The 19,962-nt window shown below is 43.0% G+C and overlaps 1 protein-coding gene across 1 annotated transcript in view; it reads left to right on the forward strand.

Annotated features, from left to right (window-relative positions):
• wtip (WT1 interacting protein) overlaps nt 1-19,962 on the forward strand; it is a 38,629-nt gene extending 18,667 nt beyond the window's left edge. Inside the window, exons 3-8 of the mRNA XM_055011858.1 lie at nt 9,949-10,016; nt 11,250-11,312; nt 11,495-11,625; nt 11,817-11,868; nt 12,529-12,597; nt 14,916-19,962. Coding sequence (XP_054867833.1) covers nt 9,949-10,016; nt 11,250-11,312; nt 11,495-11,625; nt 11,817-11,868; nt 12,529-12,597; nt 14,916-15,068 — 536 coding nt within the window. The 3' untranslated portion in view covers nt 15,069-19,962. The remainder of the gene's footprint in view (nt 1-9,948; nt 10,017-11,249; nt 11,313-11,494; nt 11,626-11,816; nt 11,869-12,528; nt 12,598-14,915) is intronic.

Consider the following 19,962-nt stretch of genomic DNA (forward strand, 5'->3'; position numbering starts at 1 on the left):
TTCCATTCAGTTTAGTTTGTTTCAAGTCCCAAAGGCACAGAAACTACAAATGACAAAATAATGGTGCATTACAGGCTGGAGAATATTAATAATAAGGCAGTCACAATCATCATATTGCAACTGATGTTTAATTGTCACATAAATAACAATTTAATCGTCTGTTTGTGTTAATTTAGGGCTGTATTAGATTTATTGTAGTGGTATTAGTGCTTTTGACTGCCACCTTTTTGCTGCACATCCAACAAATCGCCTCCTCCAAGTTCTTGGACTCTTCTTTTTCATTTTGAATAAAAAACAAATGTGCCCACAGCAGTACTGTTGTGTTTGGCTTTGCAACTACAGACAGGTGACAAATTAAAGGAAAAAAACAACATAACATGTCTTAGTAAGGTGATGGGCCACCACTGACCACAGAACTGCTTCATTGTAATGATTCTCCAAGTCTCTGAACTCTACTGGACGGAAGAACATCACTCTAACAAAACATATTTCCTCATTTCATGTTCTGATGATGGAGGAGGAGAGCACTTCTATCAGATTCCCTCACTGTACAGACCAGGCATTCAGGTTTTTCTTTTAATTTGTCACCTGTCTGTGTATCTGTGACATTAATATCCATAGATGCTCATTGAAGTTGGTTAAATATTTGACGTTAAGAACCTTGTGAAACAGTCAATCAGAGCGTTAAATCATAGCAGGAGAAGAGGATTCAAAATGGTGGTAGAAAATGATGAGGAAATAGTGATTGAACTGTGACATGTCTGTTAGATTCCTCCAGCTACTTTTCTAAAGGTGAATAGAAACGAAGCTGCAAAACAATCTTGATCAGCTCAGATAATTGTGATCATTATGTCATGATTGCAACAAGTCTATATTAGTGACGTTATTTTTTCAGTGGGAGCTTCAGAGAAAAGGCTTCATGTCTATTTGATAGACACATAAACACCGATCAAGCATGACATTATGACCACTGACAGGTGAAGTGAATAACACTGATTATCTCTTCATCATGGCACCTGTTAGTGGGTTGGATATATTAGGCAGCAAGTGAACATTTTGTCCTCAAAGTTGATGTGTTAGAATCAGGAAAAATGGGTAAGTGTAAGGATTTGAGCCAGTTTGACAAGGACCAAATTGTGATGGCTAGATGACTGGGCCAGAGCATCTCCAAAACTGCAGCTCTTGTGGGGTGTTCCCGGTCTTCAGCGGTCAGACTCTATCAAAAGTGGTCCAAGGAAGGAACAGTGGTGAACCTGTGGCAGGGTCATGGGCGGCCGATGCTCATTGATGCATGTGGGGAGCAAAGGCTGGCCTGTGTGGTCCGATCCAACAGACGAGCTACTGTTGCTTAAATTGCTGAAGAAGTTAACGTTGGTTCTGATAGAAAGGTGTCAGAATACACAGTACATCACAGTTTGTTGCGTTTGGGGCTGCACAGCTGCAGACCAGTCAGGGTGTCCATGCTAACCTCTGTTCTTTTACATCACATGGATGACTGGGTGCATATGTGTCACCTGGGGAACACATGGCACTAGGATGCAGTATGAGAAGAAAGCAAACTGGTAGAGGCAGTGTGATGCTTTGTATAATGTTCTGCTGGGAAGCCTTGGGTCCTGCCACCAATCTGAATGTTGCTTTGACACATACCACCTACCTAAGCATTGTTGAAGACCATGTACACTCTTTCATGGAAACAGCATTCCCTGATGGCTGTGACTTCTTTCAGCAGGAAAATGCGCCATGCAAAAATGGCTCAGGAATGATTTGAGGAGTACAACAATAAGTTTGAGATGTTGACTTGGCCTCCAAATTCCCCAGATTTCAGTCCAATTGAGCATCTGTGGGATGTGCTGGACAAACAAGTCAGATCCATGGAGGCTCCACCTCGCAACTTCCAGGACTTAAAGGATCTGCTGCTAACATCTTGGAGCCAGATACCACAGCACACCTTCAGGGGTCTAGTGGAGTCCATGTCTTGATGGGTCAGGGCTGTTTTGGCAGCAAAAGGTGGACCAACACAATATTAGGCAGGTGGTCATAATGTTATGCCAGATCGGTGTATATACTCTGACATCACTCCTTCTGCACAGTTGAAGACACGTCAGCCTCCGCAGGTCTGCAGCTTTTTCCCTACAGCTATATATTAAACACAAAGGCTACACCAGCATTTTGTAGACCCTCCTCTGATTGTTCATTGCCGATTCACCTTTGTTCACCCACAGTTGTAACAGTTGGTAAAATGACTTCCATATATCAAACCAGGTTGATAGCATGCGTAAGGCTGGCTGGATTTTCACTCACAAAACCCTCGTTTGTCCCGCAAAGGCTTGCGATTACTTTGTCTGAAAATCAGTTTGAAGCTCCTTTGTGAGCGAATCACAACACGTCTGTGTACTCGCAGCCAGGCCAAAGCTCTGGTTTCTCTGCCAGTGATGGAGAACAGAGAGACTGAGGAATGCCTCCCACCAGCAGCAGTAAGTGCAGTTCCTCTCTATGAGCCTTGTTTATTGTCAGAGACAAAGCACAGAAGTGAGGTAAAATACAAATAATAGAACATCCTATTGCAGCTGTCTGTTGATGTCAGCATGTTAGATCAACATGTGAAAATAATTCACCTCAAGCGCCATCGTTTGTCTGCATTGTCAGGGTTTTAACTTGCCGTTTGCGTGTCGTAGGCTCTTTATACAGTAAATGCAGGCAGGTCCGTGTTATGATTGGACACTGATTGAACAGCCAGAGTCAGAGGTGTGATTGCTTGAAGCTTTGAAGCCGCTTTATTGGTCAATAGTGCCAAAAATTTCAAACCTGAGCGTGCGTCATGTGGTGCTGCAGGACAAAATTATAAAAATGAAATGAGCCAGCCGCGTTTATCACTCTATGTTTAGCTCTGTCATTTAAAGCATAGTGTTGCTCCCAGTCAACTCCTCTCAAGTTTTATGGTTCTGACTAACGTAAGCACTTAATGAAAAAGCAATCACCCCTGGAGGTAGTTTTATTTCTTCAAATGTCAATTACATTATATTAATAGCTAATGATAATAAGTAATAAAAGAGCACTAAAGAGTCCATGACATTTAATCTTCGAGACCCAAACTTCATTGGGTAATAAAATGGCAAAATAATTGAATGTTAACACAAGCACCCTTGAAAACCTCCCTCACAGAGAGGAACAGTTATCTCATGTTGAAACATGCCAGCAGGCAAGTGACCAATAGGAAGTTGACAAGTACTTCTTGTTGGAATGTGACCTGATATGATTCACTTCTGTATCAGCATTTGTGGTTTAATCTTGTCAGCGGTCTCAGTAGACCAGTTTTTAAAAGGTTTCATAGGTTGACAATGAATATTTATTTCTGTGTTTGACTGGCATCTGTCTGACTGAGTGATTAGTGTCATAATACATGTTAGAATGGAACAGGTTAATCGCCCTTATTGGTCCGTGTAGTGTGGTGACCTCTTGTAATGATAACAGAGTCCTGCCTGACTTCAGCCTGAGCTCAAGTGGACGAGAGTCAAGGCAGTGTAGTATCGATCAGCGCTGACTGCCGCACATTAGTCGCTGATTAGATTCCTGACTGGCTTGATCCCGACTTGCTGCTTGCTTTCTGACGTCACGCAAACATAGACGGTGATAAACCCAAAGGTTCAAGGCTGCTGCAGATTTTGGAGCCAGAAGCTGCTGCTGTTGCTCCTCACCGACAACAACACTTCAGGGTTTGATGGGAAGCGCCTGGCTGACTCCTGATCTCAGAACTGACTGGTTACCAGCCGCGACAGTGTGCTGCGACTGATGTTGTTTTCACCTTGTGAGTCTGTGTGTTTGTCTGTCATCATGGCAGAATGTGGTCCTGAAGGCATCTACTGTAGCAGAAACTACCACAAAGGAGATTCTGTCTTTCTGTAGGCAGCTTTTGGCAACTCGATAGCATCACAACAATCCATTAATACTGAGTACTCATGTAATAATGTAGTAGTGGCAGCTGAGTACTCATGGTTCAGCATGTCAGCAGGCTAATGTTTTGTGTTTTTTGTGTGCTTTGCAGCATTTTGAGCATTTTTTTTTTTTTTTTTTTAATACTTGCTGCCACCCACACTCCACAACCCTAAAAATGCTCTCAGTCAGTTCTGTCGGAAATACATTCAGTCATTTGTACTCGATCAAAACATTTGTTAACACCAGGCACACACATGCAAACGTCTGAGTATTTGAACAGCACGGGAGCAACATCGCTGACTGTGGACAGATTTTGTCATTGCCACAGCATCACGTCTGTACAAGATGCAGTCATTTAACTTTACAGGTGTGTAGTTGTAGTTAAAAAATGAAGGTCAAGTTCAATAATTGGTGTGATGTAAACAAGATGATGCGTCCCCATCACAAGATAATCTCTTGTTTCAAAGAAAGAAGTGACACTAAACTTCTGCTAACAACTGGGATGTGAGGATTCTTAAAGTGGAATCTGATGTGAAGTCTAGACAGTAAATATCTGACAGATCAATAATGAAATTTAGACTGTTGACTCAACTTCCATGTAAAATATTTGAATATTATGCAGGTTAAAGTATAAATGATGGAAAGATGGAAAGCATATTTACATCATTAGAGGTCGACCAGTTATCGGTTGGGCAAATATTCGGTTTGTTGTTTGTTTGCTGATGTTTTTTTTGAGTTAAGTAAGCTATTTCAGTTCCAAATATTGCTTATCTGTCTCCTTGATGACAAATTGTTGAAATCAACCCAGAAAAAATACCCATTAGTCGACCCTTAGTCATCTTCTGTAGCTACATGTTGTTGTGTTGAAGCACAATGAAGAAATTTGAAATAAACCTGTTTGCAGTTGCACATTTTGTTAAAAATTAAAAACGCCAGTGGCACAAGCACATTTGACCAGTCAGTCACCTGAAAGTCTGTCCCTGAAAGTTCCACAGTCTTTCTGGAGTCTGGAGCTTTGTTTAGACCTGGCGTCTCCTTGGTTCCTCTGTCCTTGACACTTCCTGCGAGGAAACTGGCTTTTGGTATCCCGTGTTGAGCCTCACTCACATACCTTCAGGTCAGGTTGCACAGAAAGAAAACCCGTCGTCTTCACTGTCCTGAACCCCAACAATGACGCTAACCTTCAGACTCGGGTTTTTAATCAGTTTTGAAAGCTGCAGAGAACGATCGACACAGAAGATCACTTTTATACCTGCTTCAGAGGTAAATAGGATAGAGAGAAAAACCTTATAGATCAGAAAACAAGAGTAAATATTCTTTTTCAGCCAAACTTATTAAATATGTTTGTACAGCGCAAAAACAGATTCCTTTAACTTTGTTTTGATAACCATGAAGAAGACCACATGCCCCACACGATTCAAAGCAGGAAGTTCAGACACATAAACGCTGAAAAAAACTAATTTCATTTCAAGTGAACGTTTTACATCTGAACACCCAGGAGACCCATAGAAATGAATTCCATCTGTGAGCCTTTAGTTTATAAAAGCAACTCAACAGATTGAGCGGACGACCCATAAACTGGGGCGATAGTCCCCATGCAGCGGTCATGAATTCAATTCCCACCTCTGGCCCTTTGCTGCAGGTCATTCCCCCATTCTTCTCCCTACTTTCCTGTCTTCCTCTCACTATGACGGTCAAATAAAGCTGCAAAAAGGCCAAAAAATATATTTTAAAAAAAGCAACTGCGGCTGCTTTATCCATTAAAACTAGCGTGTTCCAGTTTGTGATGAGTGAACAGACTCAACTTACAACTCCTGCACCAGAGGAAAATGTAGCTGAATAGTACCTTCGCCATGGTGACACATCAGTCCTCTTTCATGAGACCAACACTCATTTCCATGGCAACACCATCATTCAAAATAAGTGCATTAGCAGGATGAGCCCTGATTCCTACATGACCAAAAATTTCATTAGGGAGTGCAGAGGTGGAGACATCGAGGTCTTTACAGGAGCACAGAGAGCAGCAGACGAGACAATCAGACATGATTATGTAGTTTCATTCATCATATTGCCTGGATTGGGGTTACTGTCTGAGAAGTTTAATTTAATAGCTGTTGAATGTTTAGATCAAGTCAGTCTGTTTGAATCTGTTGACACTGAAAGAAGTTTATTTTTACCAACTGCAATTTCCTGAATCTAATTTGTCTCCTCAGTTTGTTGTGTTTACATTGGGATCATGAATTGTGTTTAATTCTGCGTTAAATCCAATTAAATTTTGCGTTAAGTCGGCTCTAAATCAGGCTCATCTTATAAATGTAGCTGATGGTTGGATCCCTCGCAGTCTGTTGACAACTCTGCAGCGCTGTCTGGTGACAAAAGGCCAGAGGAGAGAGAGAGAGAGGGAGGGAGGGAGGGAGGGAGGCATGGAGCCCTCCCCCTCCTTTTCTGGGTGAGGGAAGCGGGCAGAGCGGGTGCTGGAGAGGTGCGGGGGGGATGAATGGGACCAGCTAGTGACCTCAGGCAGAAAGAATGTCCCCGTTTGCTCAGTCGGCCTGCTCCCCTAGCAGCGCTCCACACAGTCGTCAGCACTGGGGCCTTTTGTATTCACCTTCCAGAGCCCAAACCGCAGAGCAGAGGCCACAGACCAGCACACAGCAACACCTCGCAGCCTCTGCTTCTGCACTTCTAATCTCACTGCTCCCGTGAGTTTAGCCTCTCCAAAGTCTCGGTTGTGAACAGAGTTCTTCCTCAATGCTGCTTTTCTCTTTTCCTCCTCGCTACCAAAATGCTAATTGCTCCTCAGTCTCAAAGTCTTAAAAGTCTCACCTATTGTGTGGACAGCATTCCTCTGCTGCTCCAGCCATTTATGTGGGTGTTAATGTATTGCCATCTCCCAGCATTGTGACACTGTGTGTGTGTGTGTGTGAGTGAAATACAGCGATTGCATAAATTTTGGTGTTAAACAGAGGGTGGGGGGGGGGGGCACATCTTTTCCATGCCGGGACACCCATAAAATCAATGGTGGCTCGGGACGACAATTAAATCTGACTAATCCAGCAGATTTATGAGATCCGTGGGTTTCGTGTGCCAGGCTCGGGTGAAGTCATCGCGCTGCCAGAGAGACACCGCTGCTGTTAAATGAATTTGAATGGGCGAGCTGTGTGAGATGCGTGGCAGGGGGCTGCAGAAGCCAGCCCGCTGCAGAATTTCCTTTTCAGATTGGATTCAGACTTGGATTCTGATGAATGAAGGCTCACCCAGAGGAATTCAGTCTTCACACTCGGTGCTAGAAGCTCAGTGTGTTGAACCTGGGCTCACCGCGGTGTGGGCATATTTATGTGTTGAGGAGCTGCAACTATTTTATTTAGATTTTTTCTGTGAAATTGTCAAGATGACGTCTGCAAGTTCTTTCATCATTCTAACGTGCAGCTAAGGAAACCCCAGAATGTTTATTTGACGGTGATGTAAAAGTTAAAACAGGTCAATACAGCACCAAAGGTTTGAGTTTTTAATGGATAATCAAATCAATACTTTTCAGTATGCAAATGGTTTCAGCGTGTGTCAAAGTAAGGGGCATCCTCCCTCCAGTCTGCTATTGTTGCTGCGTCTGTGAGCGCTGCACAAAGGCAGGGAAGGGACGACGGCAGATTTTTGGGGGGAGGTCTGGAGAGCAGCCTGCTGTATTGATTGTGTATGGGTTGTGAATGGAATCCTGTTGGGATCAATGGTTAAAGTAATTAAACTGAGGCAGAAAGTCGCCATCTGCTCCGCACTGAGTGGCTGTAAAGCAGTAAGACCTAGGAGGAGACATACAGTGGGAAGGATTTTGAGATGGCAGAAGTTAACAGAAGTTTAGTGGAGTTGTTATTTGCTGTGCTGCGTCTGACATAATCAAGTCTCTGTTTGTCTTTGACCAGCTTGGTATACACACATGCTGTTATGCAATTACCAGAAGTAACTGTGACCATCCTCGCGCTCTTTATTTAGGCAACAAAGTCGTCTCATAACACTTAGACAGTTAACAATTTTAGACATTTTTTGAAGTTTAATAAATTGCAGCACATGTAACTATCAAGGAACAAGTTTATTTATACATGTGTGTGTGTTGCATTTCTCAACAAACCTTCATCTAAAATGTTACATATACACTACCAGTCAAAGGTTCGGACACACCTTCTCATTCATTGTTTTTTATTTAATTATTTTCTACATTGTAGATTAATACTGAAGACACCAAAACTTTAAATGAATACACACGGATTTATGTTGTAAACAAAAAAGTGTTGATCTTCAGTATTAATCTCCAATGTAGAAAATAATACAAATTAAAAAAAAGCACTGAATTGGAAGGTGTGTCCAAACTTTTGACTGGTAGTGTATATTGGTAATAACTTAGATATTTAGAAGCTGAAATATTGAAGTTGTGTATTAATTAGACACACATGGCAATGTTGTATACAATCCAGCATCAGTGACTGTCTGGTTAATGCTCCAACATAGGAACAATATACAGTACAATATACAGGACTCTCTTCTCCTTGTATTTTGAATGTTACTTATTTGCCAAAAGAGACAAAACACACAGTAAACAAAGTTAAAGAGGAATTTGACTGATATCTTTTTTCCATTACTGTGAATTCGTCTGGCCAGGATAATCACATAGATAAAATCTGACAATGGGTGGGAAGTCATTTGGGTGAGCAATCCTCATAATTTGCTTAAAAATGGTTTTCTGTTCCCCTTCCTCGGTGGACCTTCGTCATTAGGGGACGCTGACGGCAAACTCAAGCTTATTATTGACCGAATGTGAAGTTGTTTTGTGCACTATCTTTAGCATCTATTCATTATTCTAGTCCGTGAGTGTATTCTTATAGCTGCCCTCTTTTCAAAACAGTAACGTTCTATGAGTGTTTGTTCATTCTGAACGTCAGACTCAATCGGTTGGGTTTTGTTCGTTACAGTGACACAGAGACTACAGTCCTGTATCATTAAATCTTTGCATCTAATACCAATTTCAAGTTAAACTGTTCTGGATGTTTAAAATTAATTGATTCCACCTTTCAGCTGGTATTAAAGTCTCCAGACTTCAGACATCTAAATCAGATTGTAGAACCTTACTGTAGGCATTTACTCTCAGACAGCCAAAAAGAAGCTCATATTCTGGTTTTTGGCGATTTTCTCTTCCCTTTAGTGTGTTATGTAGTTTTTGTGTATGGAAAAGTTTGACAGTGAAGTCCACACCAAAGAGAGTTCAACTCTCCCACAGAAAGTCGTGTGAAGTCAGGGGTTTTTTCAGTTACTTATCTATGTCACCATGTAACACGTTTGCGTAGTTACTCATTCAAATAAAGTATCGCCTCTGTCAGAGCTACAACTGTCTGTCTGTTACAGTACGAAACCAACGTTACTTCACTTTGCTCACGTTGGACCAACCAGAGCAGGCTTAGCTTAACAAGTCCTTAGAGAGAAACATTATGTGTTTTTATATCAAAGTATGTAAATATACCTAACCTTTAAATGTGCATATTATGGGTTCTTTAAAGTCTGGTCACATCACTAACTAGTACAGCAAAATTCATGTGTCTTGGAAATTTGAGGATTTATTTTAGAAGCCTGGTGACTCAGTGTCTGTATAGTGAATTAACTGCTGAGTGGCTTTCACAATAGCTTCCCCTGTATGCTTCTGTTTCCTCTCCTCTGTTCTTCTGACTAACCCCTGGCATTGTGTTCAACACAGTGTCCCACTTTGTTCCATAAAAAATTATCAAAAAGGAACGGAAAGTAAAGTTCTGACCTGAAGGTTTGTTAATAAAGTGCCAACTATTAACACAAAGTTGGAAGCACACAAGTGACATTGCATTTGGACTCCACTTTATTGGACCTAAATGACACAAGGGACATAAATGTGACCTCCATGTACTTCAGACCACACAGTAAATCAGCTGCTGCTCTTTGAATAAACTGTCAAATTCCATCCTTGAATATGTAGATTTCATCTGTCATCTTTGTTTCCAGGGAGGAGGCTGCGAGGGAAAGCGTTCTACAACGTCAACGGGAAGGTCTATTGTGAGGAGGATTTCCTGGTAAGTCACCTGTGTATTTGCGGACGAGTACATCACCGTGTCATCGGCACCGACAGGAGGTGCTTAGGAGGGATTAGGATCACAATCTGCATTCTGCGACCCTCCGGAGGGAACAGACTTCACAGCTACAATTAGCACCACCCCTACAGTTCACACTAATTTCCTCCAAATTTCCCCAAGGAGCTCAATTACAGCACGAGTCGCTCCCCCACACTTATAATTAAGAGGTGGAGGAGGAGCGTAGGACAGCTGTAGCTCTCAGCCTCCTGCTCCATCTGCTTCAGGTTAGCAGGGCAGCAATAGGATGTTTACTGGAGTTGAAGAGTGCAAATGAAACGGTGAGATTTCTGTAGCTGTATGTGAGGCTATTACTAAGCAGGAGGAACTGAATACAGCGTGATTGTTTCCAAACATGGAGGAAGGAGCTTACAAAGTGTTCCTTTAACTTCGATGTTGACAACAGCTTCATGGTCCAGATGACCTCACAGCACGTCCTCATCTGCTGCCGGTACTTCTGTTTACAGGCAGCTTCCTCTTTTAGTTGAACCTGTTGATTTGTTAGGAAAGTGTGCGCTTTGCAATCAGCGCCCCTGAGATGCTGGAGGTCCGATAACGGGATGACACTAATCTCCTTCCGTCTCCCTCCTCCGGCTGAGACTTGACTCATCTGGCTGTCACCCCGGGGGTGTTTCGGAGTTAGGAGGGGAGGTGGCGGCAGATGGTAGATTTGGAGTGGAGATGTCGGGGCAGGGGCCAGGCCGCCCATCACCACCTCCACCTGGTGGCCGCGTCTCCTCCACCAGCCCCCTCGGGTCATCAGGTCACGACCCAGAGGGGGCTGTGGGCTGCAGATGGTCACCTTCATTATCTCTCTTAGCTCCGGGGTTTAAGAGAAAGGAGATATTGACGTGGCGTGTCGTGTTTTATTCTCTGACAGCACACAGAAGGCAGTTATCCCTCTCTCTGTGCTTCTTTATCAAACTGGAATCGATTTAACTGTAAAAATGCATCCAGAAAAACAGCACAACCCTTTTTCAAAACACTGGAGAATGTATCAGTTTAGAAACAAAGGAAATGAGTTTAAAGAGCGCAGCAGCACCCTCTATAGATGACTTCTAGACTGAAACATGCTTTCTGAATAAGGTGTGAAACATGACGTGCTACTGAGTTCATGGTCAGCACAAAATTCTCCACACTGAGGATAATAACTTGTGCATCTGCTCTCACCCGCAGTACTCTGGTTTCCAGCAGACGGCTGAGAAGTGCTTTGTGTGTGGTCACCTCATCATGGAGATGGTAAGATCTTCCTCAAACTGAAAATATAAAACAGTTTGTTTAGAAGAGCTATCGGGGAGATATTTAAATACCTGTACACCTAAATTCTCCGTCGCTGAATGCTGCCTACTGTACGATACTACGTGGCCTCACTCACAGGTCGTAATGTTATTTTGTGTGTTTTCCTTTGTGTGTGTGTTCAGATCCTCCAGGCGCTCGGCAAGTCCTACCATCCAGGCTGTTTCCGCTGCGTGGTGTGTAAAGAGGGTCTGGACGGAGTGCCTTTCACAGTGGACGTTGAAAACAACATCTACTGTGTCAAAGACTACCACACGTAAGGAGGACACATCTCTGCTCTGATAACATCAGATGATTGCGCAAAGATTTGGAACACAGAGGCAGCACAGACTGTCAAGAAACATACTGTACAGTCTCAGCTTCTGCTTGGAAAAATGTGTGTAAACTGAAGAATAAGAAGCTATCTGATGAGTTCAGTTTGTAATTTCATTCTCTGTTAAATTACAGGGTTTTTGCTCCCAAGTGTGCCTCATGCAACCAGCCCATCCTTCCAGCCCAGGTAATGAGGAAAAAAAGATTGAATTGTGTCTAATTCCATGTTTTTCTTTGGGTCAGACTCAGAGCTGAGCATTTAAAATGATTAACGTAAACATCAATCAATCTTTATTGGTCATTGCACATTTTCATATACAACGAAATTTCATTTGAGCTGCCCTGCCAATGACAGCTCATGTTCATTTAGAAAACTGCAAAGAGGATCCTTCTATTTGGTGAGGTTTTGCATGAGCTCTTGTTACCCCAAATTTCTGCAACAGCAGTGGCAAGTGCCAAAGTTAGCATGACCGCTATTTATAAGACATGTGGCAGAAATATAGAGATGAAACAAGTTCTTAGTTAGAAAAATGTTGCAGAGAGCTAAATCTGGTGAGTAGGGCAGGTGGAAAACGACGATTGTGTTGGTGCTGGGAGCTGCACCTTCAGTCTTGGAGACCATTACAAACAACTGTCATAGCCACAGACTCAACTCTACTCATCAGTGCAGACTTCGATGACGTGCTGAATCTACTTGTCCACGGTGAAACTATAAAGGCGTGTTACACAGGCCCTGATTCTGACACATGGCAGCTGCAGGGATCAAACCTGAGAGCTGCTGGTTGTTGTTGTTGTTGTCACTTTAATGAGACACCAGACTGATGAGGCTCTGTGTTTGTTCCTGCAGGGCTCTGAGGAGACCATCCGGGTTGTTTCGATGGACAAGGACTACCATGTGGAGTGTTACCACTGTGAGGTGAGCACTCTCTCTTCACTTTCTCACAGACACACATTAGCAGTGAGTCACAGCAGTCTAGCACGCATGTGATTTAACTAGAGTCACTTTAGCATCACTGCGTATGATTCAGCTTTCAGACCATTCAAAATGAATGAAACAACATACACAGAAATATTTGCACACTGTTTCAGCTCACAAAGCCACACACACAGAGACACGTGCGCATCTACTCCATCCCATAAACACAGTGAACCTGGGTAAGAGCTGCAAATCGTGGGATGAGACTAGACTCCGTGTTTAATACCAGTGAGTGAATCACTGCTCTTGTGGAATGAATGAGACACACACACAGGAACAAACACACACAGATGGATACCAACCCAAGGTTACAGCTCGACACTGTGACTCATTGACAAAACACATTCCAGTGTCGGGACCCGAACTCAGCTGGGGGCTTGTTGCTCAAACCCGACTTGTGAAATCTTAGTTGTCCTGCCGTCCATCTCCGTCTGTTTAAGTATCACGGAAACGTTTCATGAGACTAATTACGGGCCACCCTGCAGTCATTGTTCAGAAATATGTGACAAATTTTACTATCTTCATAAGCTGGATGAGACCTCCTCTAAATGGCTGATGTACTACTTCATAGAAATGGATCAGATTGTTATGTAAGCAGCAGGTAATCATTCAACAGGCTGTGGGTGGGGGAAGGCTTATGGACAGAGGAAGGGTAAAGTCCAAGCCTGAGACAGTAAATTCGTTACATATTGGGGGGGAAAAAAGCATGTTTTTCTGTGATACTGTAACTCATCAGGTGACTAATCAGTTGGTTTCATTACCATTATTTTTGTACTGAGCAGAGGATGCAGATACAGTGTTAAAATGTATTTCAGCTGCTTATCCAGTTCTCAATCACCACGGTGGTGAAGTTGCAGTCAGTTTATGTAACACCCCCCCAGCGTGTTCAGGGTCCACCCCAGGGTCTCATCCTGTAGCACTGAATTCCTCAGCAGGCTCAAGGGGTCAGTGTCTTCATTCATGCATGTCTGAAATGTGCAGCGGTTCCATCGTCATCAGCCGACGCAGCTCCTTTCATACTCGCAACTCCCTCTGGATGTTTGAACTCTCCGAGGATGAACCCACACGCCATCTGAAACTCATTTCAGACATTTGTCTTCAGGCTCAGCACCCTGTTCACCACGAGGGTCCAGAAAAACACCCGCATGACTGAGGTCACTACGTTAAAGCATCGGTCCATCCTGCGACTTAATGTCACTAGTTTTGTTTTCTCACCTGGATTAAGAGTATTTCCCCCAAGACAGAACTTCTTTTACCAAAGCAAACACAGGATCCCAGATTAACCTTTTACATTGATTGCAGATGCACTAAAAACATGTTTGCCACCACTATTGCAAAATAAAACAGTCTTCCATTTTCTTATTTCCCATGCACATTGGGTATTAAACAGGAATAAAGGTACAGATTAATGTTTTGTAATCCGTTCTCATGAGGATGATCTGGGACTTAAAGTCAGTGAAAGATAGTTCGTCTATGGCTATATTATGAGCAGTGATAAATGTTGTCATTATCATTTCCGATTCGTTGCTGCTTTGGTTTGTCGCTGCCTGGCACTAAAAGGCTGTAGGGAGTGAGGCTGCTCCGCCGGCTGCGCACCTGTCACGGCATGCTCCGACATCAAACGCTCCGTTCCCAGCAATGCTTTGGCTGCACTCTGCAAAAAATGCGATGTTGGCTGTTTTGTCATATCTTTATCTATACCGTTTCCCACAGGTTGAGACTTTACTTGTAGTGGTATGTGGTGCAGCATGACTGATGTAAATGACTCCTGCAGTCTACAGGCAATGAGTGTTGTAACTTAGGTTGTTTTCTGAAGCTCCAATTTACAGATGTCACCTAAATGTCTCACTATGGGTATGGGTAGACATAGCAGTTTTCAAATGTCCCCTCAACCCTTCACAAGCATGGATAGGTGTGACAATTTACAGATGTTTCATACAGACCTTTTCATCACATTTGTATACACGACAAAGCAGCTGTGAACAAAGAAGTCTCTACTCTCAGTTATTGCAGCACAGCAACTCAGGAAAAAGTAAAATAAGGTGTTCTAATTTAAGATTCATGTGTGCTGAAACCAGGTGATTTTAGACACGCACACAGACGTCCTCAGTGAAAATGTTTAGTCGCACTTGACAGATATTTGGTTGCATGTGTGATCAAAACTGTTGCACACTGAAGTCCTGATGCACACATCTGGGTGTGATGATTGCTTGTCTTTGTGATGTGTTCACGTCTCCGTCTGTGTGTGACCCCGTCAGGACTGCGATCTCCAGCTAAACGACGAGGAGGGCCACCGCTGTTATCCACTGGAAGGCCACCTGCTCTGCCATGGCTGTCACATCCACCGGCTCCAGTCGCAGGTTCCTGCCCACGCGCCCCCCAGCTACCCCCTCCATGTCACCGAATTGTGAGGGAGGGGGAGGACCAAGCTCCGCCTCCCAGGTGATCCGGGACACCAGCAGCGGGCGACAGTGAGAAAAAAAAAAAAAAAAAATGCCTGCACCACCTCCAGCAGTTCCAGGAAAGCCTCAGTGTGGCCCTCTGAGCTACTGCTGCTGTCCTCAGCTGGACAGCCCCACCGTGGACTTGCACACACAGTGCAGCTCCCACCACAAGCCCTGCTGTCACATGGCAGGGCTGGGAAAAAGGGTCCCCCTCTTCCTCCATCTGTGGTCCTTTCCTTCCCCCCTCTCCTTCCCCTCGGGTGCCTAACCCTTAAAGCCAACATGCCAGCTCACCCAGAGGCCCCCAGTGACGTCACACCCCCTGACCCCTGCACATTCATCAAAGGGAGGGGGTTTTTTGGATCGGAGGAGAGGACGCTAACCCGTCTCTTTCCTTCGCTTCCCTCTCTGCTTTTCCGGGTTTTTCATTCCTGTGCTCTGACTGAAGTGGTTTACCGCAGTGAATTCACCAGTGCTGTCACGTCTGAGAACGCTGCTGATGTCGGCGTCGGGAAGGCCGGGGAACGAGCCGCTGCATTCCAGTGCTGGCTGGAGTGGACGAGTCCCGAGGGTGGGCATGACGTGCCTTCAGAGAGGGCGCTCTCCGAGCAGCTTCTAACACTGAGATGGAGCCGTGCGAAAGGCTATGCAAAGGACACCCAGCATCACGACACAGGGCTGAGAGAAAAAACAGTCGACTCATCACTCGCCACCCTGCACCACCCCGACATAACAGATGCACCGTAGCAGCACAAGCCCAGAGGAGCGACTGACATTCCACTTAGAAGTCTAAGACGACACCTCGAGAGATTCACAAGCAGTGTCTTAATTAATGATTATATTATGACGGAAAATTTTAGATGCACATAGATTGTCTTTTATATATGAATATATATTTTGCAGATGTTTTCCACATAAGATCCTAGAGGTAGATTTTTTTTTTCATGTTGCTGCGCTCGTGATAGAATCAGAGGTGGAACTGTCTGTCATGCAGTCTGAAGCCTCTGCAGCTTTTGAGTCTGTTGTATCATTTCTCCTCCAGGACACAGAGCCTCTTCGTGTCTGTCAGCGGCTCAGAGATTCACAGGATTTGTAGGAGCAGACCGAGCTCAAACTCTATTTGCCTTCGATTGTTTTATCCCACTTTGAGTACACAGTGACTGTTGCTTTTTCACAGAATATCCCCTAAACATATTTCAGAGGTTCTCAGACTTACTGCGCAAGTCGCCGAATCTGATTTTTATCAAGGTCAGAATTGTCTGATGAAAATAAAATAACAGTTAATGAATTCTGCTATAGGTTTGGAGCAACACATATTTAAGTTAAAGCCACTTAAGATACAGTACATTCAAAGCCAGTGTGAGAAATGATACCGTTTACCTGCATCAGTGTTACCGCTGAGCTCTCACGCAGCATTATACTATAAACATACATCTTTGGATCAGCAGGAGACCGAGGTAGACATGGCTCAGACATTTAGTCCATAATTATTTCTGACTCAGACGTACTCTTACATTGACGTTATTTGTAGAAATTGTGCGCTCTGTCTCCGGCAGTTGATGTTGCCGTGACAACAGTATCAAAAACAGGGAAAAACCACATTAAAGCCATGATAATCTGGTGACAGGTCCGCTGTGACTTATTTACAGCTAAACTTTATACTCAGCATCGCTAACAATTTATTGATTAATAGAAAGTTCACCTGAAAATAGAAAGCGTTTGTAACATTATATTCAAACTCCATGCAGAAAGATCCCAGGAAGACGGAGGACGTGAACCAGGGATCTTCTAGCTGTAAGGCAAAAGTGCTAACCACCAAGCCACTGTGCAGCCACCGTAGACAGTTTATATCTCATGTTATCACTCTGTTTCAAACATACCAACTGAACACATTAACTCTGAACCCCAAGCAGCTTCTGGGCACATTTTTACTCAACGTGGTCCCAGTTTTTACTGCTATATAAAGTCCTGCACCTCTGTGAAAACAGCACAGCACACAAAGAATGTCTTTTGTGAAGTATAACAAAGTTATAATGCCCCTACATCGTAAGAAAAGTGAGCTAAAGTAGAATTTTGTGGATTTTTTTAACAAATAAAAAAAATGGAATCTGCATATACATGGTGCTCACGGGTTTTTCCAGTATGAGAAATAAAATGGTGACTAACCTACTATAGCTATTTTACTAATTACATTTTTATGTAATTTCTTTATACTTGTCACCTATTTGCATGGTGTATACACAACCTGCAGTTCAGCTGAAAAGTCTTTGAATTTTTGTCACAAGACTTGCTCGCAGCTGCGTTTTTGATAACTTCACAGGTGCATCAGGGAGCACAAATTTTTTACATAATAATCTATTTTGGGCTCATTTTTAAATGAGGCACATAGAATAATGTGATTTTGATGAAATATCACAATTTTAAGTTTAGACTTTGTTAAGTTTGACAATTCTTCTTGTTGTTACACTTTCTAGCCTTTATAAGTTTAGTCATCTGGGCCTTTTTTTTCTTAGGATAACATGACTTTCGAACCCGCTGGCAGGTTTGTGGGTTTAGAGGGGTTACCCTCCCTGAACACAGACTTTAATGTTGCACATGTAAAAGCTCTGTATAGTAACTTTATGTTATGGATAATTCATACATAATGTAAGACATGCATTTTTCTTAAACCCTTCAAATCTGAGCCTCTGTCATCACATCAGAAGGTATTACAACTGGCACTTGGTTAAGTTTATATCTAAAATCTTAAGTAACAGATTAGCAAAAATAAATAAAGTCCCCAAAAACAAAGATTCTTGTGCTTTTGGTGGAAGACTGAAAAACACTCAGTAGTCACTATAGATGGGAAAATGCTAGCTGTCACTCTGAGAATAAATTATTGTCAGCTAGAAAAGTTTCCCAAAATGAAGTATTAATGAGCTCTGTGGCTTAAATTATAAAAATTGCATTTTAAAACAATGGAACTGGAGAAGGTTTGGCTGATTATGTCACATTTTGCAAGCTGCTGTACTGGAGAGAGTTTTGTTGGCAGTCAGTTTGTTGTCACACAGACATGCATATAAAATTATGACTAATTAGTTTTTTTTAGCAGGAAGTGGCGACATTCCTTCCAAAGAGAGACAGATGAAAAAGACCTCAGGCGAAATTAAAACTAGGTGTCCCACACTGACATTTACCTGCTACTAGGGTACTCAAAGTGGAATAAACCTATAATGCTTATCTGCAAATACCTTTTGTTCAAGGTCTGTTCAGGATACTGTTTCCTGGTATGTTCTCCACACACTGTTTTTTGTCATATGAGCACGCAGTGCGTTACTATGAGGAAGCTAGGCTGGTCCACATGCCTTAAGACACAGCAGGTATGTTTGTTTGTGTGTCTCGCTCTGCTCTGCCATGAAGTCTGCTGTTGTGTTTAGGAGGATGTCTCTGAAAACACGGAGCTGCTGGTCCCACCCGTGTTTTTCAGGGAGCTGCCCCCCCCTCGCTGATTGTGTGTGTGTGTGTGTGTGTGTGTGTGTGTTTGTGTGTGAAACACTTGAAAAGTCAAGCTGTGGTGGTGCTGGAAAACTCTTCTCACCATTCCCCACTGGACTCTGCTGTCAGTGAGTTTAATTGGATTGGCACTAAACAGATCATTCCCTGTGTGTACACAAACCCACAGTTCAAGATATTCTCTTGTGGAGAAAAGCTCTTAATTCTGAGCTTGTGCGTATTTGTGCTGACGAGCCCCAACGATATGTGCTTATTTCAAATATGAGCAAGTTGTGTGAATGTCTGAGTGCTTGTGTGTGTGTGTGTGTGAGAGAGTGTGTGTCCTAGTGGCAGGGCCATGACACATGCACCTCACTGTGTTTGCAGGGCAGCGCAGCATCCAACACAGTGACCCCTGCTCTCTCTGTTGAAGCCCACTGATGACTCTGACGATTCTGTCTGCCCATCGCATACCTTAATCCAGATGTTTTAATCTAATTCTTGGTGATTGTATGAGCATGTGTCTGGCACCATGTTGGACTTGGAGCATATGGGCTTACACGTGCCAGTGCAGCAAACTTTGACTGTAGCAAACTCCACCCATGTGGTATTCCACCTGAAACAGTCACCATCTATTACGAGCAAACACTGGCCCAGCTCTTATTCATACTGTAATACTGTAACCCACACAGGTCTGAGTAAATACTACTGAATGTGACAAAAACACAGACTGAAGGCAGGGGTCACCACAGGCAGAAAGTGCTTCTTAATGTAACCTGATGTAATGAGATTCATTTGAATGTAATAATGATTCGTAAAAGCAGAAAAGAAAAGGACTGCATACTGTACACGAGACATTCCCCTTGTCGTGTGACGTGTTTCACCTCAGCTTTGTACAAGGGTCCAGTAATGTGTGCTATACTTGAAGAATGAGGCACTCTCTGAATTTATCTGCACAATGTCAACCCCCGAGAGAAACTTAACAAGACCAGAGTGTGTGCCCTTTAAAGATGTCTTAATTCACTTGTTTAAAAGTACTACTTCAGTTTCTATTGCATAGCACACAGCTAGTTACCCTGTACATAAAGAGGCTAGTTTTTTATTTTATTTTTCTGTCAAAAATCACTTGGAAAGAGAAGACGACTTCTTCTTGGTCTCCTCCTCCTACTGGTAGTTCCAATAAGCACATCTCGACACCTGTCACACATCTTTTATATCGCTAAGTGTTTTGATTACCTAGATGGTTCATTTAAAAAAAGGAAACTAGATCTATTTATCTAAACATGAAAAAAGTCTAAAGTTATTTAATGTATTAAAATCGGGACGTATCATTTAACTGTAGATGACATAATCTGCTTTTTCAATAAAGTGGTTTTGTAGCTAACTGCAA

The sequence above is a fragment of the Amphiprion ocellaris genome, chromosome 1 (genome assembly GCF_022539595.1).
Source record: "Amphiprion ocellaris isolate individual 3 ecotype Okinawa chromosome 1, ASM2253959v1, whole genome shotgun sequence".
NCBI lineage: Eukaryota > Metazoa > Chordata > Actinopteri > Pomacentridae > Amphiprion > Amphiprion ocellaris.